General features: G+C 42.7%; 2 protein-coding genes across 8 annotated transcripts in view; both read left to right on the top strand.

Moving 5' to 3' along the window:
* The first annotated feature begins 1,586 nt into the window (after positions 1 to 1,586).
* Positions 1,587 to 12,381, top strand: LOC144533192 (sine oculis-binding protein homolog). 4 transcript variants are annotated; one of them, XM_078274401.1, is made up of 7 exons: positions 1,587 to 1,891; positions 4,567 to 4,696; positions 5,004 to 5,195; positions 5,867 to 6,018; positions 7,325 to 7,420; positions 7,635 to 9,530; positions 11,812 to 12,381. In XM_078274401.1, exons 1-6 carry the CDS (start codon positions 1,799 to 1,801, stop codon positions 9,519 to 9,521), a joined length of 2,550 nt encoding a protein of 849 aa, XP_078130527.1. In that variant the 5' UTR covers positions 1,587 to 1,798; the 3' UTR covers positions 9,522 to 9,530; positions 11,812 to 12,381. The 4 variants fall into 4 exon arrangements, with proteins under 4 accessions (XP_078130527.1, XP_078130525.1, XP_078130526.1 ...); XM_078274399.1 differs by having other exon boundaries at positions 7,614 to 9,530; XM_078274400.1 differs by having other exon boundaries at positions 1,587 to 1,897.
* Positions 12,382 to 15,208: 2,827 nt separating this feature from the next.
* LOC144533021 (rho-associated protein kinase 2-like) overlaps positions 15,209 to 25,043 on the top strand; it is a 31,486-nt gene continuing 21,651 nt past the window's right edge. The window contains exons 1-8 of one of the 4 annotated variants that reach the window (XM_078274054.1): positions 15,209 to 15,656; positions 17,828 to 17,980; positions 20,209 to 20,290; positions 21,084 to 21,184; positions 21,870 to 22,007; positions 22,762 to 23,022; positions 23,712 to 23,856; positions 23,969 to 24,107. In XM_078274054.1, the coding sequence (XP_078130180.1) occupies positions 15,561 to 15,656; positions 17,828 to 17,980; positions 20,209 to 20,290; positions 21,084 to 21,184; positions 21,870 to 22,007; positions 22,762 to 23,022; positions 23,712 to 23,856; positions 23,969 to 24,107 (1,115 nt within the window). In that variant the 5' untranslated portion in view covers positions 15,209 to 15,560. The remainder of the gene's footprint in view (positions 15,657 to 17,827; positions 17,981 to 20,208; positions 20,291 to 21,083; positions 21,185 to 21,869; positions 22,008 to 22,761; positions 23,023 to 23,711; positions 23,857 to 23,968; positions 24,108 to 25,043) is intronic. The other 3 variants (XM_078274056.1, XM_078274055.1, XM_078274057.1) reach the window with 3 other exon arrangements.

The following is a 25,043-nucleotide window of genomic DNA, read 5'->3' as shown; positions in this document are numbered from 1 at the left end:
TGCACTGGATCGGGTTTCTGTTTACATGAGCCGTGGTCCCTGGATTCCTCCAACCAACCAGAGCAGACCAAGGGCGGCTGGAAACAGAGAGGAGAGAGGCTCTTGAACAGCCCTCATGTCCCGCCTGTCTGTCTACCTGTCTGTCTCTCTGCATGGGGTTTACTGCGACCAAGTGAAAGTTCTGCAATGCATTTAGGATGCAATAGGCTAGAGCCCAGTTTGCCTACATATTTGGTAATGACATGACCTAAACTCATCACTATAAGTAGGAGTAGGCCTTTTAACCTGATGTTGGTTAAAATGGGGACGTTCGGAATAAAAAGAAATTGCCTATAGGCTAGCAGTAGATAGTAAAATAGTGGTAAAATAAAATAAAGCTCTCCAACAAACATTGATGTTTGTTTATGTTGCTGAATGCAACTCTATCCTCTCCATCTTTTCATATAGCTTTATAACATCATATTCTAATATAATCTGGCCTTTACCATCACGAATAAGTAACCATGGGGCAAATGTTATGCGCACAGACACAGGACACACACCTCCCTCAAAGGCTATGTAAATCCTGCCCTCAGATGTGGTAGGTCTACTTTTCTTAAGGCAAAGGTAGTTTAGGGGCCTAATGTGGACATTTCAAGCGTTTGTATGCAGTGCGCACAATGTCACACACAGACACTGATCAAACAGATGCCATTTGAGAAAGCTATACATTCTGTCATGCTATCATTTAACTCACAGCGTTCTTTTCATGTCTTTATTTTAAGACAAGAGTATACAGACCGTGTTTGTACTGTGTCCCCTCAGATAAAACACAGTCTTTGCATTCCTTATGAAATGTATCTGTTGAGATTTGGGAGGGGTGGGCGCCAGGTATTGGGTTACATCAAATCACAGGGCCCTCCCTTCCCAATCCGGAGAGGGCAGCGTCAAGTTACACAGAAAGTGCACGAATCTAACCGGAAGCAACGCGACTGTTTTCATAATAAAAGCAGCAAAATGGATTGCGTCAATAGACGTCACAGAGCATCAAACTTTTGTCTACACAAATAATGGAGCGAAGCATAACCCCCTTTTAGTTCGAAGATGTGCACTTGTGAAGATGTGATGCTTACAATATGAACTTATATAGCCTACAGTATAATAGCCTACTAAAAGAAATGGTGTGGCATTTATTTGTAGTGCGTGTTTGAACATTACAAATGCTGCAACATTCAAATAACATAAAAATCAGTGAATTCAGTTTAGTTTTCATCAGATACCTTTGGCTAGTTTTACTCTGGTTTGTTTAATATTCAATTGGACTTTAATTGGGATTGTTATTTGACAATGAAAAAAATGGCTCACATCAGCAACGTTTTCGTTAGGCTACTGAAATTTTGATGCATGTTGGCCATAAATACTTGAAGCATTTTAATTTAGTTTCAATTCATACCAATTCTGAAGTTCCATAATTAACATGTTGATTATGAATCTTGGTTGAAGGTTTGCATTTTAAAAACGTCCCTTTTATTAAGCATTTACTACGAAAGTCCAAACCGGAAGCCTTATTTTTTTTTACCTGCAGATACTTGACAGTGTTTGAGAAGAGAGAGTTTTGTTCGGCGGCGGAGCCTCCAGCACGGAGCGCACGCATGTTCAGTGGACTCGAATGGTGTGAAGCCCCAGATGAGGGACTCAGGCGTCCGGGAATGACAGTCGCTGTCACCGGGAGTGACAGCATTCACTCTAAGCTACTCCGCTAAAAAGCCTCCAGCTGACACCAACACTGATCCGGATCGGATCCAGCCGGGCCAGGACTATGCCAGAGATGGAGAAAGGGAGACCACCAGAAAATAAACGCAGCAGGAAACCTGCGCACCCTGTGAAGAGGGAGATCAACCAGGAGATGAAGGTGAGAGTAAGTTTGTGTGCCAATACTAGATTAGTTTTTATGAAATAAGACGTGTTATTGACCGAGTGATAACTTGTTTACGAGCACAACGTCTTCCTAATCAGGGCAGAGAGATAGTCAACTGCGCACAGATCAGTGGTGGAAATAATCATACGTACTGTGTTTGTTTTCAGTGAATGCGCTCATTGTCTTTTATTTAGGCAATCATACTTCATGAAGACACTTTAGTTACATATTTAGAAAGAAATAACTGGGATCTTCAAAGTCTGCACTCCTGTGAGTACAATACATTAATCATAATAAACATGTCTTCTAAACATAAACTCAAAATGTCACACACAGAGAGATTCAGGACGTTTTAATTATAGATGTTTCGCAGTGAATAAGAGTACGTTGGCCTGTGCCTATAGAGACGCCATGTCAGGCCAGCTGTGGCAGGACGCGCACACCATAATGTCCAGCGGAGATCCAGATGTGCGTCACTTCTTCCCCGCTTTTGCGGTGCGCACACTTGCTGTACCACAGAGACTTGCCCTCATGCCTTCCAAAGGAGAGAGGGCATTTATATCCTTTAAATAGCCTACCTCAGCCTTACACTGGGGAAAACACTTAAGCATTATCACACAAGTTTAAAGGATGTAAATATCACACCAACATAAAGTTCCTATTCAGAGATAATGCTCATTAGGGCCTGCCCTTAATAATCCCCCCTCTGCTGCTTGCTTTAAAGGACAGTTACAGTTAAATCACAGTAACAGACATGATTCCATCCCACCATTATAAGCCTATTACAGCATGGAGTCTAATAATCCATGGATTGTCTGCTTTGTTTGGGTTTGGACACTGGCTATTTGAGAGTGTTGACTGTGGTGGTAAGGGATATCTGAAGCTCCTTCAAGCAGGAGCTCCGAAATCTAAAAAGACAAGCAAGTTTTTTTAGGGGGGAGGAGATTCTGGCCTTTCGTGAGAGAGGAAATGTGCTCTTTTTGTGTAAGTGGTTTGGATTGTAGCGTTTGATATCCAGGGGAGGTGTAGTGTTACAACTTAACTAATTTTAATCAAAACATGTGAAATGCTATCCCCGCTTGATGTGAGCCTGCCTGGGCTGAATCTCAGGGTCGGCCCCGGTTTGTTGCCTTTGGCTGCAACTCTTTCTGTGGTTTGGGATATGGCTTGTCACTCTCACAAAGCAGATGTTTGTCTGAACTGCCAAAAAGAAACAAAAACAACATTGTGGGAAGTGGAGGGCTGGGTGAAAAAAAAAATTGCCCGTCTTTCGTTAACAAGAAAACAGAGAGAGTAAATGGCACTGAGCTGTATGCATACAGGAGAGAAACATCACATAGACGTAAATTGTGAAGTCATAGAGATGTGCACCTTTTAAAATAAGTTGATGACAAAATGGCAGGAAAAGATGAGGAAAAAAAGACAGACAGGAAGGCAGGCAAACTGATTTCTAGCTCAGCTGAGGTCCAGTCTAGTGTTGTCTCTGTAATACATCTGTTTCAACACCACATTCAAACCTACTCCCTCCACGTCAGACATGAGCGCAGCACCAGACACCGGATACTTAACTTTAATCATCGTTAGGCATATTTAGCTGGATATGATACCACTGCTTGCACTCACCCACACACTCTCCCAGACACACACACACACACACACACACACACACACACACACACACACACACACACACACACACACAGCAGAAAGTGAGCAAGCAAGGGAGAGATCCATTTCTCTGAGGCCCTAGAGCAGAGCAGAGGTCGGAGTGAGGAAAGCAGGGGAAAGAATGTGCAGTCAGTACTACAGCACTACAACACCACCACAGCAGACTGGCTGTGCTGGAAAAGGGTGAAACCTGAGAGGCAGCGCTGTGTCGGGTGTCAGGGCTGGAAGGTGCTGGGGTGGAGGGGTGGAGGAGAGGATGGTGAAGATGGGAGGTGAGGGGGGAGGCAGAGGAGAGAAAGAGAGGCAAGGGGAGGGACAGGGAAAGAAAGAGAGAGAGAGAGAGAGAGAGAGAGAGAGAGAGAGAGAGAGAGAGAGAGAGAGGTGGACACTGGAGAGAGAAGAAGGGAGAGGAGTGGGGCATTTCCGAGAAGCGTGGGACCTCGCTGTGGTGTAGGGTGTCCCACTCTGATTTCTGCCCGTTCCAGATCAGGTTTCTCCTCCAATCCGGTTCTCCCAAAGCCACAGAGAGAGGTGGGTGGATAAAGAGAGAGACCTTTGTGTTTTTTTTTTTTTTCATCTGGTCGTAATAAAAAAAAGGGACCACACATCCCATCTGTGGGGAACAGTTTTCTTTTCTCCCTCTTTTTTCCAATTAAAAGAGATAAACAAAGGATGATTCATAGATTTCACACTGGTGTTAGGTTTTAAACCTTTCCGTCTCAGATTTAGCAAGAGTAAACAACTTGAATACATCATGGAAAAAGCGTCATACTGTACTCCACTGTGTCCATATTCATTTCCCCAACTGGGCTGGGGCTGAGAAAGAATCCCTTGCATTGATTCAGAGTAGGCAGGTCTGATTATGTTTAACATAGGATAAAAAGTTCCACTAACAACCCTAAGATGTATGGTCACAATTTCCCATTTGCAGGCAGGCTATGGCTCAGTTACACTATCCCTTTACATTGAACGTTAATCAGTGATTTCTTTTTCTCATGCAGACGTTTGCAGAAAGCACAATGAACGAGCTTCTGGGATGGTACGGCTACGACAAGGTAGACCTCAGAGACTCAGAGGCCAACGAGATCAGAAACTACAGAGAGAGGCGTCAGCATGTGTCTGTGCTAAAAGGTGAGGGCAGATGTTGACAGTGCACTGTTAGAACAGAGTCTTCTTGAATTTACACTAACAGGTTGTGCAGGTTTCAGTGTAGACATTGAGTCACTGTTCAAATTTGCTAGACATACTCTCCTGTAGTTGCAACTTCTCAGGTTTCCTTCGTTCAAATACATCTATTGTTTCTCAACACGACTGAACTAAAAATCAGTGTAGTGCATTGTTATGGGCGTAAAAAGTTATTACAGTATCAGGTAAGCCATACCACATACATGTATTACATGAAAAATCCCTAGTATTATAATGTGTTTATGTCTTTCAGAGAACTCATTGCCAAAATCCAAGAGCCTGGACACCAAAGTCAGTCACTCAGTCCTCGCCATGAAGAGTGGAGAGAGAGTGTCTAGTGTTCCCTCCTCTTCATCCTCCTCTTCCTCAACAAGTTCAACCCTGACCACCCCCAAGGAGCACACGAGTGCCCCTGTCATTGTCCCCCTGATAAAGCCATCAGCAGGTAGTCGGCTACCGGACAACACATTAAGTGATTTTATCTTGTAGCAATGCTCCCTCCAGATTCACACATGCACAAATAATCACTGTACACTGTACACTTAATGTTCATTAAACCACCTTCAGACATAAAATGAAAGTCAACTCTTAAACTTCAGTCATTGTTTCATTACAATGTGCCAAAGTACAGAGTCAAAATCAATTCAAACCTATGGACCGCACAAAGCTGTGGTGCAGATAATAAGAAATAGCCAGGGTGCAGAAGAATCTCTGCACCCCCCCCCCCCCTAAAAGAATATTGCCCTTAGATTTCTTAAATTAATTCATAAATTAATAATTTCCACCTGAAGTGTTGGAGGCCCTGTGTGCCAAGATACTATGATTATCTAACCTACTGACATTATTCAAACATATACTTGATCAGATATTTAGGTAAAGGATCAGTTCCTGGTCAAAAAGAGCACAACTGACTCATGTCTCTGGAGTTCTGGTGAGATTAAATAGTTACACAGCACTTAGCTTTAGCTGTTCACAGATATTGAGAGGTAAAGACTTGAACTATGGCTGTTGAAATCCTCTATAAGCTCACCCTTCTAAACAGCCACACACACCTCTTTGAAAATGGGTTGCACTCATTAATTTGACCTCAAACTTTTTTTTGCTTCTCCCCCGCAGTGGAAGATGTACAGAATGTGCAGATAGTGTGTGTTTGGTGCCAGAAGGAAGGGGTAAAACGCTACTCCCTATGTATGGGTTCAGAACTCAAGAGCTTCTGTAGTGAGAAGTGCTTTGCCGCCTGCAGGCGGGCCTACTTCAAACGCAATAAGGTTAGTGATAAACTAAAACATTTATACAATACATATAAGCATCACTGTCGGCAGTTATAAACATTTAGGTGTGGCTTGTACCTTTTTTGTGAAATCACCAATCAGGATATTTATATGGGGATGATCTGTGGATTTGTCTTTATATTTTTGAATGTTGAGTTCAGTAGATTCTCACACACAAATGCACATGCACTCACACATACAAGTACTTGGACAGAGTTTGTGCCAGCTGGGTCACTCTTCATACACAGGAGACCCAAGCATCAAGTGGAAGGTAAACAGACCTTCAGACACAGATACTCCTGATCTTGTGAGGTCATAACTGATTCATTTACAGGAGTTTTAAAAGGGAGGATCTCTGAGAACACACTTTCTAGTTATTATGGAGGACCCAGTATAGGAATGGTGGCAGGGAGGTCAAAGTTTGTAGAGGACACTTAGTATCAGTTTCGCGTTAATGGAGAAGGGGCCAGCCATTAAGTGGCTTTGCTCTGGAGGACAGGAAAGCTACAACTACGAATAACCGCTCTGATGCACATTGCCATGATTTTTCACCTTCCATTATGACATAGATATACCCTTTTTAGAGGTGCGGTGTGACAAGCAGCTATATCGCCTTTCACCCTCACTGTTGTTTATACTGTGGCAGGTTTATTCACTCGACAACAGAGACAAAAAGGAGGGCTGAACAGACTGTGCGCAACAAGCCCTCTAGTTTTTCGGAGGCGGGGAGGAAAGCATTGCCGTTGGCTTGTCACTGCTTGTCTGAGAGGAAGGCCAGGAGGCCTAGGGTGAGGTGTCCACTTTCTGTGCATACCTTACCCTCAGCTGCCTCATGTTTCGTAACTCAACACGACTCAATGGGTTACAGAGATGGGGGAGCACTCAGATCAGCAGCAGATCAGCTTACATGAATCAAGAGGAATTTGCTATATTAAAACTGGCAAGGCCATTAATAATATGACAATACATCACCTGCCTTATCTCCCTACTCAGTTGTCGAATCGTATCTGTTTCACAACACAGTGATTTCCTGCAAATGCCATGCATGAAGTTCAAACTTCTTCTAACCTTGATGACATTGCGATTTATTCAAAGCTATTTTCTGCACTTGTTATGTAGAAGCTCAAATTTGGTTTAATGACCACAGAATTATTCCAGTGTAGCATTGTGATTTTAAACAGCTGCAGTTACATCGTCATGGATTTGAGAAATGATCCATCAAAAGTAGGTTGAACTCAGGTCTGACAAACTGTGTTACAGTGGTTCATATCATTTGTGTCACACTGTGGTTTTACCCTGTCAGGCCAGAGATGAAGACCTCCACTGTGAGAGATCCCCTCAGCACCCCCATACAGAGGACTCGCCTAGACTGTTGTTAAAGATAAACAGCAATGTCAGAGTAAGAGGACACTATCAATGTATCTTTTGTTTTCCAGTGTAAAGTATTATTATGAATATGTTATAAAATTAGAAGAATTTACAACTTATAAACAGTTTTATACACATGTAGCTTGCATTCTTCTTTCTCCCATTACTCTATATTTTTTACAAAGCTTTTAGCTAGGATCTGTCACTTCAATGACCCTCCACAGTCTCTCTCCCCTGTGCCACAGGTATGTGATTGGTGCAAGCATGTCCGTCACACGAAAGAATACCTGGACTTTGGATCTGGCGAGGAACGACTCCAGTTCTGCAGCACTAAGTGTCTGAATCAGTACAAGATGGATGTTTTCTACCGAGAAGCCCGTGCAGCTCTCACCAGCTCCAGCCCAAGCAGAACCAGCCAGGAGGGGAGGACGGAGACCGTTGTGGCCGGGCAAAAGCTACTCACTCCTGAGTCTTGGAGCAGCAGCAGCAGTGCAGGAGAAGCTCGTCACAGAAACGTTTCCCCTAGAGGGCCTACGCCAATCCATGGATCAGCAGAATCCACCTCCATGTCCCCCTCAGAGGCATCCTCTTCTAATTCCAAGATCCCTGTATCTGGGATGAGGAACCTGGAGAGACCCATCCAGCCTCCTCCCCCAGCTATGTCACCCCACCCTGCTCCCCTTCATCCTCCACCTCATCCTCGTCCCCCTCTGGAACATCAGCCGGTACCTCACATCCCAATGACCTTCATCAGGCCTCCTCTTCATGCTCAGGGCCTGAAAAGCCCCCTTACCAACCCCCCCAGACACCCAGGCCCCCCTTCAAGCCCTATCCACAGACCCCCTCACTCTCCTCACCTGCAGCACCCGAACTCTTCCATGAATCCTCCTGGGCTGATGCATCCCTTTCCAGGAGCCTACTTCCCTGGTTTGCACTCCCCTCCTCTGAACATGATGCCAAGAGGTCCTGTCCCAATGCCTCCCATGATGAACTATGGTATTCCTTCCTTTAGCCCTCTTCTGCCCCATCCTACTATCTTGGTGCCTTATCCCATTATTGTTCCCCTACCTGTCCCCATACCCATTCCTATCCTCATTCCAGTCCCTTCTAAGGCAACCGTAGAAACTCCAAGTCACAGTGGTGTTATCCAGTCTGTGCCAGAGGGGGTAGACAGGGGTAGATCCAGGGCTACTGGGCCGCCATCTCAAGGGATCCCTGAAGGGGACAGCAGATTGGTTGCCAACAAATTGGGTGGAACCTTGACTCAAGGTCTCCCCTCACCGAATGTCCCCAACACAGATTGGGTTAAATCAGAGAAGCCATTCCCATCCCCAACATCCACACCCCACAGTGGAGCATCCTCCCCCAGAGCACAGTACAGTGAGTCCCCCTGCTCAGCCTCAGGGTCAGAGGGGCTGACAGACTATAAGCAGCAACAGTCAGAGCGACAAGTCATCCAAAGGGTTTTCCAAAGGACCCAAGTGAAACCCAGTGCCAATGGAGTGATGGACCTATCAGGGCTGGGAGAGTCAGGAACTGGGCAGGGTACCAGATCAGGGCTCCACGACATCATCAGACCCACCCCTCCTCTACTACAGTCCCCTTCACATGACACTGTCTACCACCGCCAGGACTCCCACACTCCACCTTCACACACCCCACCCAGCCCCACAGGGAGCAGCCATCCATATGATGCCACATCCCCTACCCTGAAATCTCAGGACCACAGTCCAAATGGGATGTCCTCCTCATCCATACCTGCCAGTCCTGACTCCTCCCTACCCCAGAGAGTACCAGCACCACCCCCTGACCCTGTGCTCAGTGAGCTCGAGGCCATCAAAGAAAACAAGTGCTCTGTTGTTGGCGCAGTGCGGGTTGAGGGCCCAGTCAATCAGTCAGAAGAGCCCTTAGCAGTAGTCGGGGAGGTAGGAGAGGACCCCCATGTTCCTGATGAGGACCATGCCTATGCCCTGCCCACAGCGCCAAAGACAGGGGGGACCATCACCCCGCTGCTCTTGCCCAAACTCAGGGACAAGGGTAGCCTGCGGAGCCCTGCTAATATGCCCAGTGCTGGAGACATGGAGCCAGCTCTAAAGAGGCGATGCCTACGAATCCGTGATCAGAATAAGTAGAGGATGGAGGTGAGAGATTATATTACAAGGCAAAGTATAGACAGCATTGCTTTCACTAGCTGTTTTATCTGATATACCCCAAGCAGCCCATGGGTGGGATTTACTGCATTTTAGGTACATTTAAGAGTATACCAAGTTAACTGTATTTGCATAAGCTAACTAAATCCTATTGCATTGTTCTGTGTGGCAAACCCCGCCCTCACATGGTATTCTGTTTTGGTTAAATTAAAAACCAGTAATTATGTTTAAATGCCATTTCACTATGGATTGGAAAATGTCCACACACACACACACACACACACACACACACACACACACACACACACACACAGACACACAGACACACACATGGGGCAAGCTTAATCACAGGTCTCTCAGTATGCGCGTGGTCACTAAACAGCATGGCGCCAAAGAGAGAGAATCCCAGTAACCTGGCACTCCTCTGGGCTCTAAGGTTACAACAGGGGAAGGAGGTGGAGGGCACAGGCAGTGAGAGTCACTTTGAAAGGTAATCACTTCACCACAATCTGAAAGTCACAATGCTTTGTTTGCATGGCAGCCTGTTTTGTAGGGTCAGTTTTGCCAAGATATGTATAGAGTATGTGTCTGTTTAAGAGGGAGGGAGGGATTTCTACATTTTTACCAATTAGCTGATGCTTTTATCCAGAGCAGATGACAGATCCAGAGACAATGTATGAGAAGGTAGAAGTGAAGCACAGATGGCTCATGCTAAATCAGTCCTTGACATTGAGGTTATGAGATGGTCTGTCCAACCTGACACCCAGATAGAGAGACAGATCAAGTGAGGTTGATTAAGTGTGACCCCAAAGTCATGTTCTTCTTGCAGTATGAATGGTGAGGCAGTGTAGACATGTTTCTGAGGTCACTGTAGAGACAGAGGTGATTGTCAGGCAGACTATAAGGCGCTGTGAATATGAGAGCCAGCCCTCAGCTGTGATAGAGCTCTGGGGCTTCACTAGAAAACACAGGGGCAGAGCCAGAGCGTTTTGATTACACATGTCATAATGACACCCTGTTCTGGCTTCGGCTCGTCTCTCTCCCATGTATGAGTTTAGCACTCTCCTCTACTCTCCCCTTTCAATCCTTTTCCTTCTCTTCACTCGCCACCGCTGTCCCCTTCCAACCAGATGTTGTTAGAGTGCTGCAGAAAATCCTCCTTACTTTGGACCAATCAAAGTGCCTCTTGATTTCACTTGCCTGATTGGTAATCCAAATGGCTGTAACACCACCCGTCGTTCTCACCCGCTGGTATCTCGCCATAACAAGATCATGTTACCATTTTACTGTATGTCCTGAGATGAATCTGCTGCTATTACAGAGATGGTTTAAATTTCAACTGGCCCTGCTTTTCTCTCCATTTTCCTCTCCAAAGGCCATGGGTCAGCGTCATAGTTCTGTTTAAAAATGATGACTGTTGATAGAGAATGCACAACATAAACCTTTATCTTATACCCCAGGTGTTTTGTGTCTAAGTTACAAGATTGCCTTTCACTAAATAAGTTCCCGCATTTACTCTTTTTGTGATTTGTTGTGGTTTCACGGTCCCCTTAGTAACCAATACATATGAAATCACAGCATGCTGCTTGTGTCGTGCAGATGGATTTATGGCTCAGCGTTGTGTGTAAATGGAGCTGGCTGCTGTATGCGAATGACTTTAGCCCGCCACCTCCGTGCTGTCCTCTTCCATTGTCTCTACTGCTAAAAGTCTTTAAAAAATCTCTCACTCTGACAGAATCAGCAGCCAAGTGAAGGACTTTACCTCAGGAAACAGCCCGTTTTTTCGTCTCAGTTTTCCTTGCCTTTATTTGGGATATTTTATAGCCCCGTGTAATCCGATCCCACCACATGGGTATTTGCTGAGCGTTTGAAACTGAAACGCAATGGGACAGAGGGAGTACAGAACACTGGTTTGGCCCTTACATGAGAGTGTGTGTGTGTGTGTGTGTGTGTGTGTGTTTACGTTTAATATGTGTGTGTTTGAATGAAAGTCTGTTTTAGTGTGTGAGAGAGAAAGAGGCCAGATGTTCTTGGTTTGATTGTGCCCTGTGCGACAGTTATCTGAGTGTTGACACGACTAAAAGCCTCATTCTCAGCGTTCATGTGGAATAGGTGGATTAAGGAATGAGCGCCCAGAGCAAGAGGGGTTGATATAAGATATCCTAGAAATGGAAATTAGAATTAGCCTAGAATCTATAACATCTATAACCACAATTTCTCACTCTCCTTTCTGTTTTTTTTTGCTCTCCCTCTCTCTCCACCTAATGAACAGACTCCCTGTTTAACACTGAATGGCAGTGCCAGATTCAGTGCCACGCCCTCTTGTGGACAACGCCAGTGCTAACACCCTCCAGCCTGTCAGCCCACCAGAGTGTTGCTCTGCCTGTAGACCAGCAGGGTGCCAACCCAGGAAGGAGTCCAGATGGCCATACTATCACCAGTCAATGTGTGGGAAGAACACAACACAGTCACACATTTTGTCTTGGACCAAAGAGTATTGCTGGCTAGTGTGTTATGTTGTGTTCAGTGAGCGCTTGATATGGAGCATCTCAGATCTTCTCCCTGTCTGACATTGCCCTAAAGTGTGTCTGTGTGTATGTGTTGGTGTGGCTGCCCAGATGCACTCCTCCTCCTCTCCTTGCTCCACACAGCAGACAGGGCTCTGATCAGCCTTGTGTGGTCTTCTCAGATGGAGCCTGAACATGATCTCTTTCCAGGGGAAACGGTTTGTTTTCCCTGCCCGGCTTGCACAAAGAGCCACATTGTTCCTCTCCCCATATCCCACGCTGACTCCCCACTCCAGGTTTTGGGTTACCTGGTCGACGGGGGCTCAGACTTCAGGAGCTTTGACTGGCAGCCAGGAATATAGTATACCCTTCTCCCCTCCAGATCACCGCCCAATCTAAATATGGCACACAGTAACACAGTAGTTCTGAGGCTTGATTCCTCAGATTAAGACTTCATCATTGGGCAGTTTATACACTGTGTGGAAAGAGCCTGGCTGTGCTGTCAAGACAGACAACTGAGCAGAATAACACCATGATGAAAAAGGATGCTCCCTCTGCTTCCTCTAAAACAAAGTAACACTAGAAAATGTGAGTGGGCACCTACTGATATACAGTAGCTGAGATGGTTTGTGAATACTTACAGTAAGTCCTCCTGATGACGCTGGTCACTCACCTTTCACCTGATCTGCCAAAGCTTTGATTTGAATCACTCGTAGCACCAAGTGCCCTGCATGTTTGCTTTAAAATTCATGGCACATGACAGTTTAACTGATCCTGATTCAGATTTTTTTTAATAAGTAACTGATCAGACGATTCTAAAAAAATCAGGCTGGTAATATTACCAAATGTGGTGTTATACTCAACCGTCCAATGCTGTACTATGCAGCGATCAGTATTACATTTTCCGCAATTGGTGATACCTGATGAAATTTGATTCAGATAGATCACTTCGAGGCTTTGTCAACACTTGTCCCATTGTAAAATTTCAGTTTTTCTTGTTGAACTCTACACAGATACTATTTGATGTTATATTAATTTATGGATTATGCATCTGTAGATTTTCACAAAAAACTGCTTTATTTCTTCATTTTATTTTTCTTTGATGATTGTATTTTGTGTGCCGAAGCTCTTAAGTGTTTATATACTGTATCTCCACTAGAGAGCAGTGTTTGCTTTTGTAACTTTGCACCTGCCCTTAGTTGACAAGAAAGCCCTGGGAGGTCCATAGGCAGCCTGCTGAAACCCATATGAGTACACAGAACATAACACGGCACTCAGTGCCAGCTGACTGATATACAATGCCAAGTAGATAGCTTTCCTCCACATCTTGCTGCCATTATTTTCTCTTTCCATCCTAATGTTGCCTATCATTACAGCAGTGTCAAGAAGACCCAGAGTGCTCTTCAATGCCTCTTAATGAAGAGTTCAACAGTCCCCTGGGATGAGCAGTCATCATGGCCTACTCCTAAAATAACTCTAAATGTGACCCACCCCTGCCATCATTCCAAAATTGCATGCCTACCAGTGTGTGTGTGTGTGTGTGTGTGTGTGTGTGTGTGTGTGTGCGCGCGCGCGCGCGTGCGTGCGCACCCTAAAGCAGCGACACATTTCTCCCCACTCATTCCATCCTACATCTTCACCACAGGTCATGCCATTATGTTAGTGTCATCCTCGGCTTGTCAGGGGACTTTGTCAGTGATGACATCACTCTAAATAGCTGTGGTGTCAACACGTGGTCCTCTACTCTGATGCCAGAGGCCAAAAAATACATTGTTAAAGACTGCCATTGTTGGTTTTATTGCACATTTGAATCATTGCCATTTCTGACCTGATACAGTATTTGTGATAATCAAATCTTTGGACAAAAAAAATTATGTTGTGTCACAAATGATGTTGCTGTTGTTGCCTGAAATTCATTGGTACTTTCTGACCTCCCCAGTCAAACATTTAGCCCAATGTCTGAATAGATTATTCACAGGTTGTCTGTATTTGAATATAGATTCAGTAACTGAGAGCTTTGGTGGAGACCTCTTTGTAAAGTAAAATAAATAAAAGTTATTCTAAGAGCATAAAATTGTGGTCTGGTCTGGTCTAACAGTTCTTCAATTATTATGTCTTTTGTACATGTATCCTTATAGTGTTTTTTTTTTTTTTTTTTTTTAAATATCATTCTTACCCAAGAACTGGTATTGTGTTGTGCTGTAGAATCTGAATGTATATCTGTATTAGTTGACTTCATGTATACGCATAAAACAATAATCCAGAATTTGGGAAGTAAATATGGCGTGCTAACACACTGCGATCCCTGTAAATTTCTATTTTTAGTGCCAGCGTGTCTGCAAGGCAGCGCATCAGCATTCCTAAAATACTGAAAGTCTGTCCCGGCCCTGAGCTGTGACGGTAAAACAGATGAATGAGATAAGAGAACAGGAATTTCGGCTTGGTGAGGGCTCGGTGGGAGCAGTGATTGGGGGTAGTTAGGGGGCCATATGGTATCCCGGCGTGGGGCAACTTTCCAGGGGTAAGATAGAGCCCAAAACTGCTGAACAGAAGTCCTCAAACACTTATCAGTACACAGGAAAAGAGGGAACCGATAGGGGATTCATGTTTGTCAAGTAACCTACACTTTAGCACAAAAGCGGATGCAAGATACTGCCTTCAAAATAAAAGCATCAACCAATCTTAGCAATGAGATTGTGTAATTGGTAGTATTGTGTTTTATATTTATTATTTATTATTTCTGTTTGATCTTTAACATTTTTTTTAGCTTGACCATTTTTCTCAACTTAAGGTCCCAAAAAGCTAGTAACCTTTTTTTTTTATGATCTTATTATTTTTTTATTTACATAAGAATACGTGTATGTATATGAAGCCTAACTGTAGCATATTGGCCTATATGTAAATGTGTTTACAATATTTAAAACTATATAAAAAAAATAGTATGAATGAACATATTTTAAATGAGTATTTCTTCATTATAAATACATAATTATATATCATACTATATCACATTCAATATTTATATTATTTAACATTCTAACTATCCTTACTATCTTACGTATTGGCTAACATTATAAGCCATAGCATTTATTTTGAGGGGTAACGATGAGAGTTTTGGTTTGATAGTTCGAACCGGAAGTCATGCTTTCCGACAGTGGTCTGTCCTACAGGTTGGCACCGATACGTTGTGGTCGGATCAGATTTTGTTGTAGCTACCTGGGAGAACACGGGGCTCACCTGAAAGTGGATCGCCTTCACTCGGCTCTCAAAAGTCCGCTTGGTTTCCACTTTGTTGTGCGATATTAATGAAAAAAGAGTGAGGCAGCGTACTTTGGCAGCGGATAAATAATTAACCTGGCAACTCAAGCGGCAGTTTACAGAAGAGCTGACATGAGGAGCTGAGCCAAGCAGTAGCGGAGTGCGCCTCTCGCCCGCGACAGAAAGACAGGCCCACAGGTGTTTTTGTATTTTTTCTGTTTCATGTCATTTGACCTGAATACACTGCACTGTTATCATGCTCGGAGCGGAGAGCAGACTGGAAACCCGGTTGAAGAAGCTGGAGTCCCTGATAAGGAACCCAGAGTCGGCACTAAACTTGGAAACCCTACTGGTGAGTTCGCATTTACCCTCTGGGTCTTATACAGGTAGGACTCACTAGTTAGACTGAGAGCTAGGCAAATGAGTTACACACACATAGCTGTGCTCTGAGTTTTCATACTGTCATGATCACATGGACAACTGGAGTAAACCAATTTAAAAAACAGTTGCACAATCTAAAGAAATAACATACTAGCCTAATCGCTGTTTTATGAGTGAGTGACTGGACAGTACTCTTTATTAGATTACTGCTTGTGAAAACCTCAGTTGCCATTTGTTTATCATTACTTTGGCTTTTAATCGGGGATGCAGCAAAGGGAAACCCCACCTAAGCTTTGTGTTGCCACCTTTTCCTGTGTTGAATACAGTTTAATCCTCATTTTTACAGTTATGATGGAAAAAATATGATAGGACATTTTGTTTATAATAATCAAATATGATCATTTTTTAGAAGGGGTATTAAACTGAAACTTGCCATTCAAGGATATAGACAAAAGAACCAAATAGTGCCCTCCCTAAAATCTGAGTAGTTAATTCATTCATCTTTTCTTGCCACTCCATCACTGTCTGTTTGTGATTAGTATCTTGGTGTGGCCTCTAATTGACAAGCCCTCTCTATGACCTTCTCTTAAGAATGTACTCCGCCTACTTTGATAAAGTTGATAAAACTATTGCCACTGCTAAGCTTCTCTGCCCTAACCTCTGACAACAAAAGCACATTTTTTGAGCTGATATGGAGTAGCTTTTGTTTTGGATCCTCTGTCTTGACAGGATCTCCCGACAGGCCACAGCCCAAAACTCGCCTTACTTTGTAGGTTTGCACAATGCACAGCTATTTTTTTCAGCCAGCACTGTACACTGTATATTTTAAAGCATGGTAAGGGATTTCAGGCAGTCCAGACACACCTGAGGAAATGTAAAGACTGGATTAACATGCTTTTCTACATGGTCACATTTTCACTCAGCAAATTAAATAATTTGATGGTAAAATGTTCAGAAAAATCCCTTTACTGTTTAAGTTATTAAGCTGCTAAATGCAGGTTTGTTATTAACAGAACGCCACCAGCCGTGGTTTTCAGTCTGGTTATCCTGGTGCTGTTTGAAACAGGGAAGAACCCAGATGTTTAGGGATCATTGGCAAGGTCAATATGTCAACCTGTTGAGTAGATGGCAGTTAAAGGAGATTTGATGTTGTCTATGCAGTTTGTCTCCACAAAAAAAACAACCCTTCCAACTGCAATATTTCCTTCTGGAGGAAGCCATGTCTATTCTCAGTGCTGATGAATCATAAGTCCAGTGTAAAGCCAGGGCAGACCCAATTAATGTCATGCAATGACATAATCAGACAACAAAGTGAAATGAGTCAATTTAAACCCACGTCGACTGTCCATCCAAACCTCACCAGTCGTTATTCTCAGTTTTATCTCTACAGTCATCTGCGTCTGGTTCCAAGCAGCTCTTTAGTGGACATAACTATGGCCACCGGGCTACTTAATACAGGGAGCTACCACGCAGGAAGCTAAAGTCACTTCCTGGAATTGAGCTGGAGTTAACCTGCTGTGACCTCACGTCACTATTTCCTGTTTGTCCACAATGATTTTTGTTGTGTTTGCACAGCAGATGTTTTTTGAAGCGTTTCTTTTTTAATCTGCGGAAGAAGGGATTTGGGTGAAGCTTTTTATTAATAAGCTGTTTTTGATATACAGTCGTGAAAAAATTAGGACACCCATGCTAAAGTTGACTAAAAAGAGGAATAAAAAAAAAAATCATCTTTTGGAAATTGATCTTAATGCCTTAATTAAAAAAATGAGGAAAAATCCAACCTTTAAGGACGCCAATTTTCTTTGTGAATGAATAATGTATCGTAAATAAATAAATGTTCTTCCTTAAAATACAGGGGGCATAAGTAAGTACACCCCTATGTTAAATTCCCATAGAGGCAGGCAGATTTTTATTTTTAAAGGCCAGTTATTTCATGGATCCAGGATACTATGCATCAGGTAAAGTTCCCTTGGCCTTTGGAATTAAAATAGCCCCACATCATCACATACCCTTCACCATGACTGTATAATTCTGTATTGTGTATTTCTTTCCTTTGGATTGGTGGGGACATGGTCTGTAAAGGCAGGACACAGTTTACATTTTGATTCTGATAACCTCTCCATTGCTGCTGACTGTGCTCAGGCAGAATCAGCTCACATTGGAGTAGGTGGGAGCTGTTGTCTGAGGACACAACCAAGCCTTAACAGGATCCTGTTCAGATTTGTCCAGATTCCAGAAGTGATAAGAAAACCAGAATTGTCTTCGGCTGTGGCTGGTCTGAGGCTCAATAAGGGGGTGAGAGATTTTAAAATTCTGAAACCTTCCCACTACAACATAACGTGTTATGACTGTAAATGGAGGAGGGAATCACAGGAGAACTCACAAACTATCATGACGATATCATGAGGCCTCTTTTTTTAGTGTAATCCAATTTTACGCAATTCTACTTGCTAGCAGTCTTCTTCCTCACTGCGTATCTTTTGGCATCACTGCCAACAACTGTTGCAGCAGCAGTGTTTGGTGTTGCCCGCATCCTCACGTGTGTGCATGTAGTAAGTCCTTCTGACCCACTTATAAAACATTGCTCTATAGTGGTAAAAAAAAAAAAAGGATTTGTCACGGTACCTTTTAACTAGTTTTAGATATGACTTTACTGTGTTTTGGTACTTGAAGGACAGATTTAATACTGGATTTAGATACTGAACCCAGATCTTTGCTCATTTCCAGACTATTCTGCTATTTTCTATTCCAGGCCAACCTTTATGTTTAAAAACTAGTTTAAGATACAAGGATGTAAGACAGCCAAAAAAAGATTTTAGTTCCACATTCCCAGAGACTACACACACATTTGAATCTGCTAAAATTAGATTGTATTTGCATATGTACTTAGTAGAGATGGCCCGATACCATTTTTTGCTTCCCGATACTGATTCTGATACCTGAACTTGCGTATCGGCCGATACCGATCCGATACAAGTGCGTCATATATTTTATTATGTTTTAATAACTGTATACTACTATCCCTGTATGGATGTGATATTATTTCTATCTTTGTTGTCAGTCTGGCTCAGGTTAAACTCTTTGTGAAAGATGAACAATGAATGCCCCAGAACTTTCTTTTATTCTGCAGTTTGACAGTCAGTTAAAACGGAAAAAGAACATAAATAAACTACTTTAACATAGATTTTCTTTAGGGCTTTATTACGTGGTATCAGATCGGTGCATAAACTCCAGTACTTACCGATACCAGAGTTTTAGGCAGTATCGGTATCAGAACATCTCTAGTACATAGAGTTTAACAATTCTCGCAGACTGTTGAGTTCCCTCTCTACTGCAGTAACCATGGTTGTTACAACACACACACACACACACACACACACACACACACACACACACACACACACATATATATAAACACTCACACACTGTAAAATGATCACAGATCCTTGAGCGCTCAGCCATGAATCCAGTCCTATAAGCTGTTTGTCCCACAATAGCTTCTGAGCCTTTCGGTCTATTTCCACCCGTCTGCGGTGGGGGAGATCTCTCCGCACCGCTTCTATTTAAAGGTGCAGAATTGTTCCACCTGCCCCTGCCCACCCACTCACATATCCCCGAACAAACAGACCGATAGACACCGCTGTGGCTCAACCACCCTACCACACACACACACACACACACACACACACACACACACACACACACACACACACAGAGTGCATGACTCCACTTGACCCTTGTTTCTGGGGAACACAGGGTCCTACAAAACCCCCAACCACCTGCCCAACTGCCCTGCCAGCCTCATGCGTTTGGATCACAGAGACAGTTTGAAAACTGAAACTCAACACCGCTGATTTAAGATCTGATGATGCTACTGAGGTCCTGGCTTTCAGTCTGTTGTTGCCACTGCCCCTCTGTGTTAAGCCATTGGGAGGGTTTGTGTTTGTTTGGATGAAGCGGGTGTTGTTTGGGCAGGGGGCTGTAACAGCATCTTCGTGACTCGTTATTGTTGTTTAACTTGTTATGTCTTTATGATCCAAACTCCCTTGTCCTCTGGTCATTGTTTTGTTAAGCTGCACATTAGCAGTGTCATTTTATCTTCCTGTAATGTTGCATTTACGAGCACACAGCTCACAAAAACCTAATTATTTCCTTCCTTCCTTACTCATTCTTTTATCAGCCAGCAGAAGGTCAGGGTTGTCAAGAATTACAAGACTTGTCCTGACAGATTAACGAGAGAATCGTAAAAAAAATATTTCTTCCTTCCTTCCCAACATAACTTTAAATAATCTGTTAAACATTACTATATTTTCATGTGTTTCTATTTGTTAGTGAAACATTCAACAAAAGCCAAGCAATAATGCTCCCAATTAGTTTTTCTAATGTAGTGGTTAGTTTAGGAGGCAGAATTGTTATTAGATACAGTTCTTAAACCTACAAGTTAAATATTTTTTGATTGTGTTCCTGTCCATTCATTTGCTTTCAAAGGTTGATTGAATATTTTGTCTTTTCTGTCTTTTTAGGATTCCATGAACGCGCTGGCTCATGATTTGAACTATCCTGCTCTGCGGAAAAACAAAAACATTGAGGCCTTTCTGAGCCGATGTAAGGGCTACAGTGTGTTTGGTGAAGGCCAAAATTCTCGCTTAGCTTAAAAAATACCTATACATTTGGTAAATACAAGCCAGAGTACTCTGTCATGAGTATGATGCTTGTTTGTTATTGCACACAAGCTATATGTACAGTGGAACTTTCGGTACCTTGTAAGAAAATTGTTATCCTTCTTCTACAGGCCACAATTTGGAGACACTGTATACAGTCATTGTTTCAGCAAAAGGTCACAAAAGATATATATATATATATATATATATATATATATATATATATATATATATATATATATATATATATATATATGAATAAGCACCTCCATAGTCTGATTTGTGTATTCAAATCAAATGCGATTTTGCCCTGATAACTTTTACAACCAGAATATCACTGAAAATTAGATATGTATCACTTTTGTATACTTTCTTTGTGAAATCTTTAGCTCTTTATATTTGTTTTATACTTGAGGCCATATATAAAGATTAAAATTAATATATTGGACCAACCTGTGGCTAAAAAACCCACCATACTAATAAACTGTCTTCTTCTAAAACCTACAAAATGTTCCCATTCACATAACTTTTAGTTAACTTTCACTGTGGCCAGTTGATGTACATTCCTGGCCCTGTACAACATTTGTACTCTCACTGACCTCTCTGATCCAGCAGTTAATTACTCACCTGTTTCTTTGACCCTAAATGGTTGGAGCTTGACCTGTGTGTGTGTGTGTGTGTGTGTGTGTGTGTGTGTGTGTGGTGTTGCTATGGTAACGTATCTGTTCGTCCCACAGATGAAAAGGCAGCGAGTCAGCTACGAGAACTGCAGGTGAAGCCTGACGACTTTGAAAAAGTGAAGTTGATCGGGAGAGGAGCCTATGGAGAAGTGAAGCTGGTGAGATGTTTCTGGCAGAGTTAATGAATAAAGTGTGTTATTTTTATTTATTTTTTTAATTAATGCTGCAGCAGTGCAGTTTGACATAAAGGGAGATGGAATAGGAGAGTTTCTCCAGAAGCTGCTGAATACAGCAGTTTTGGCACAAAAATATCAGAAGCTTGAACCACTAGAGGGGGCAACAATCTGTGAATCTATCAAAATGTAAAATATGTAACATCTGCAACTTGTTTTTGTGGTTTCATATATAATTGGCACCTTTCTTCTCATCATGGCCAACTTTAAGTTTAAAAAAAGTAATTAAGGCAAGCAGTAATTCCTTCAAAACACCTGGTTTTTCCAGATGTCTGTTTCTTGTGCGGATGGAAGCTTGAATCTGGTCTCTGCTGAGCATCTTGTGGTAGAAACAAGTCTGGACAGGCTCAGTGTGTGGGAGGGGAGTGTGAATTCTGGTGTGGGGGTGTGGATGGGATGCTTGGTGTGTTTGTGCTTGAAATCTTGTGTAAGCATGTCTTTCTATGGGCGTGGGCCTACAATTATGGGTTCCCCTCTCTGTCTCTCTCTTTTTGTCGTGTTATCTTGGTCATTTTGACATTCTTACTATCTTTTACTTATTGACCTTGCACACATATCACTGTTTGCATGCCAACGTCTCCATCTTTTGCCTTGCCCTCCTCTGCTGCAGGTCCGTCACAAGGCCTCTCGGAAGGTTTATGCCATGAAGCAGCTCAGCAAGTTTGAGATGATCAAGCGGTCAGACTCTGCCTTCTTCTGGGAGGAGAGGCACATCATGGCCTTTTCCAACAGTCCTTGGGTCGTCCAGGTGTGCACATACTGTATACTGTTTAATTATATTGAAGAACACACACTATGCAACATAGTGGAAGGATTGAACATTTAAACATAATTCCAGAAAGGGTCTAGTTTAGCTCCAGAAAACATGGGTAGGAATGTTTCAGCTTTTACAACTGTGATATACACAAGATAAACAAAAACCAATACACAAAATGCACAACACAAATGATTGCAGCTATGATATATAAATAGTGTAACCACATATGATATGTACACTATGGACAGAACCATAAATAGGAATTCCAGTAGAATGAGTCTGGCTTTGTTATGTCTAATATAAACAGCAAGCAGGTATGTCATATTTTAAAGTAAAGTGTGATAAAGTCATTTAGGGAACACTTTCGAAATAATTTGCTCAAATGAACTTAGAAAATGGACATAATTTAACTGAAATGCGTCGTTAAACATTAAACATATATAATGATAAGCAAAGCATATAAGATAACCTAAAGGATAAATTAATTATCACAATATATTATTACAATATATTATATGGATTTTTTCCCGCCGCTCTACTTATTGTGCACTGGAGTAATAACATGGCGTCATGATTTTGGCATCATGTTGGAGATGATAATCTATGTCTGTCTGTTTTTTGTTTTTTTTTATGACGCAGATCATCCAGCGTTAACACAACCACACCTTGTAGTCAGATCTGTTCCAAAGTAATGGCTTAACATCCTGTGTTGGGCCTTCAATCACATGAGTTTGTCATTTCCTAGCTGTGCTGTGCTTTCCAAGACGACCGCCACCTCTACTTGGTGATGGAGTTCATGCCTGGAGGCGACCTGGTCACGCTCACCATGAACTACGACATACCTGAGAAGTGGGCTCGCTTCTACACAGCTGAAGTAGTGCTGGCGTTGAACGCCATCCACTCCATGGGCTTCATCCATCGGGACGTCAAACCTGACAACATGCTGCTGGACCAACACGGACACCTCAAACTGGCAGATTTCGGCACGTGCATGAAGATGGACTCGGTAGGTTAATTTTGTTGTGTCGTTGTTTTCAAATGCGTTGGGCCTGGATAGGGGATCAAGTTAAGGAACTATGGATCTTTTAACTGTTGAAGATTTTAGTCCTGTAATTTTTAAGAAAATAGTCAGTTGAATAGAGAGTGGATTGACTTTTCTTTCTCGAGACTAGTGGCTCTTTTTTCTGTGCCCTAGTGCACCACCAAGTGTTCAGATTACAGTGTATCTCTTGCATCAGGTTGTTTTGAAAAGGCCCCAGGAGTTATTGTGCTAAACAAACCAATCTAGAGTACAGCAGAGGTCCCGCCTCTGGTGGGAGTCAGGAAGTGTTTTTCTACCTTTTTTGTTTTTACCACAGCAATTTCTAAATAGCTGGTTCAACTAGTGGCTCCACACATTTGAGCTCTCTGAAACTCCCAGAGACGGAAAGTATCATATGAACAATCCAGCAGAGATCACACCATTTGTCTCAGAATATCTGGAGTATTGATCAAATTTCAGAAGTATTTTATTCAAGAAAAGTTTTTCATGAAAAATAGTAATTTTCCATTGGCACCTGCATTACATATTTCTGTGTGAGTATGTCTTATGTATTGTGCCATATGCCCTACTGTAACTCTACCAACCTTTTATAATCACTGCTATTCCATTCTCGCTTTCTCTCTACAGTAAATATTGTGTATTTCTGTTTGCAGACAGGCATGGTGCACTGTGAAACCGCTGTAGGCACACCAGACTACATTTCCCCTGAGGTGCTTCAGTCTCAGGATGGTGCCGGTTACTACGGCCGGGAGTGCGACTGGTGGTCTGTAGGAGTCTTTATCTATGAGTTGCTGGTCGGTAAGTGACCTACCATATAGAGTACATCATGTTCATTTTTGTGCTGTTTGGCAACCTAAACATTTCCATCCTAAAAATCAATCATTGTACAAAACTACTAATTTTTTCACAGGTGAAACTCCCTTCTATGCTGAATCCCTGGTTGGGACTTATGGGAAGATCATGAACCACAAGAACACACTCATCTTCCCAGAGGACGTAGAGATGTCTCAGGATGCCAAAGACCTCATCTGTGCCTTTCTTACTGACAGGTTCGCACATGGGACTCTAAATCATAAACACTTAACACTCGTGCTTACACTTGTGCCTGTTGTGTTGCATACACACTTAGATTTTCTTTGTCTACTCTACTATTTATGTAAGTGATTGTTGGACTGTTGAGCAATTTAATTACATTGTTTGGAAAGGGGACTTTGTTTTAATTCAAGAAACAAGTTATGAAAAAACTCTTATGGCTTTGTAGCCTGACAAGCCAGACCCACATCAAGATGTTGGGTCTGGGAACTCCCCATTGGCAGGGCTCAATCCGAGGGGCGGGATAAACAGTTGTCTTTCAAATTCCCTCTGCACGCAATAGGATAGCACTACAACCAGGCAGAGCAACGAAGAAGGTAGCGGAGCTAGTTGATAGATTAAACTTTTGCCATATCCGGTCGGCAAAACTCCGAACACATCTTCCTTTTTTGAAGAATGACTTCAGTGCAGTTCTTTTCTCAAAGAAAAGCTTAACTCCAAGTCTTCCAGAGTCGCGGCCAAAGACGATTCGAAAGACCGCTGTTCGCCGGCAGCAGCAGCCATAAGCCCGCCCACCGACTCTATACACGATGTGATTGGCCCGGCCAGAGTTTGGTTTTTCCAGCTCGCAAGCCAACGGAGAGTTGCTAGACGACCCTGGCTGCAAATTACATTTGCTGCCGCTAGGGTGCGTCTAGATTTCTAGGCTAATAGCTTTGTTCTTCTTGTCAAACAAATGTGTTAGTTGGCCTCCCAAAACTTTACAACTTCCCCAGCGTGTCTGTGGCTCTCTTATTGGTTCATACTGACAATGTTAATCTTTTAAAAAATCTAATCAATATCCTAAAACGGCTGGGCACTGTAGTTTTTAGCAAACTTTTCTAAAACAGGAGCAAAAAGTGCATTTGGTGTGTTAGTGAGTATTTACAGCATGTGCAATTGATAGTGATCAA

The sequence above is a fragment of the Sander vitreus genome, chromosome 18, assembly GCF_031162955.1.
Source record: "Sander vitreus isolate 19-12246 chromosome 18, sanVit1, whole genome shotgun sequence".
Classification (NCBI taxonomy): domain Eukaryota; kingdom Metazoa; phylum Chordata; class Actinopteri; order Perciformes; family Percidae; genus Sander; species Sander vitreus.
The sequence above is the reverse complement of the archived record's forward strand: the minus strand, read 5'-3'. Positions and strand labels throughout refer to the sequence as shown.

Coding starts and splice junctions, on each gene's coding strand:
- LOC144533192 (XM_078274398.1), top strand. CDS start 1,799: ATGCCAGAGATGGAGAAAGGGAGACCACCAGAAAATAAACGCAGCAGG. Junction 5,196..5,866: donor CCTGATAAAGCCATCAGCAG/GTAGTCGGCTAC, acceptor TCTCCCCCGCAG/TGGAAGATGTACAGAATGTG. Junction 6,019..7,324: donor CCTACTTCAAACGCAATAAG/GTTAGTGATAAA, acceptor TTACCCTGTCAG/GCCAGAGATGAAGACCTCCA.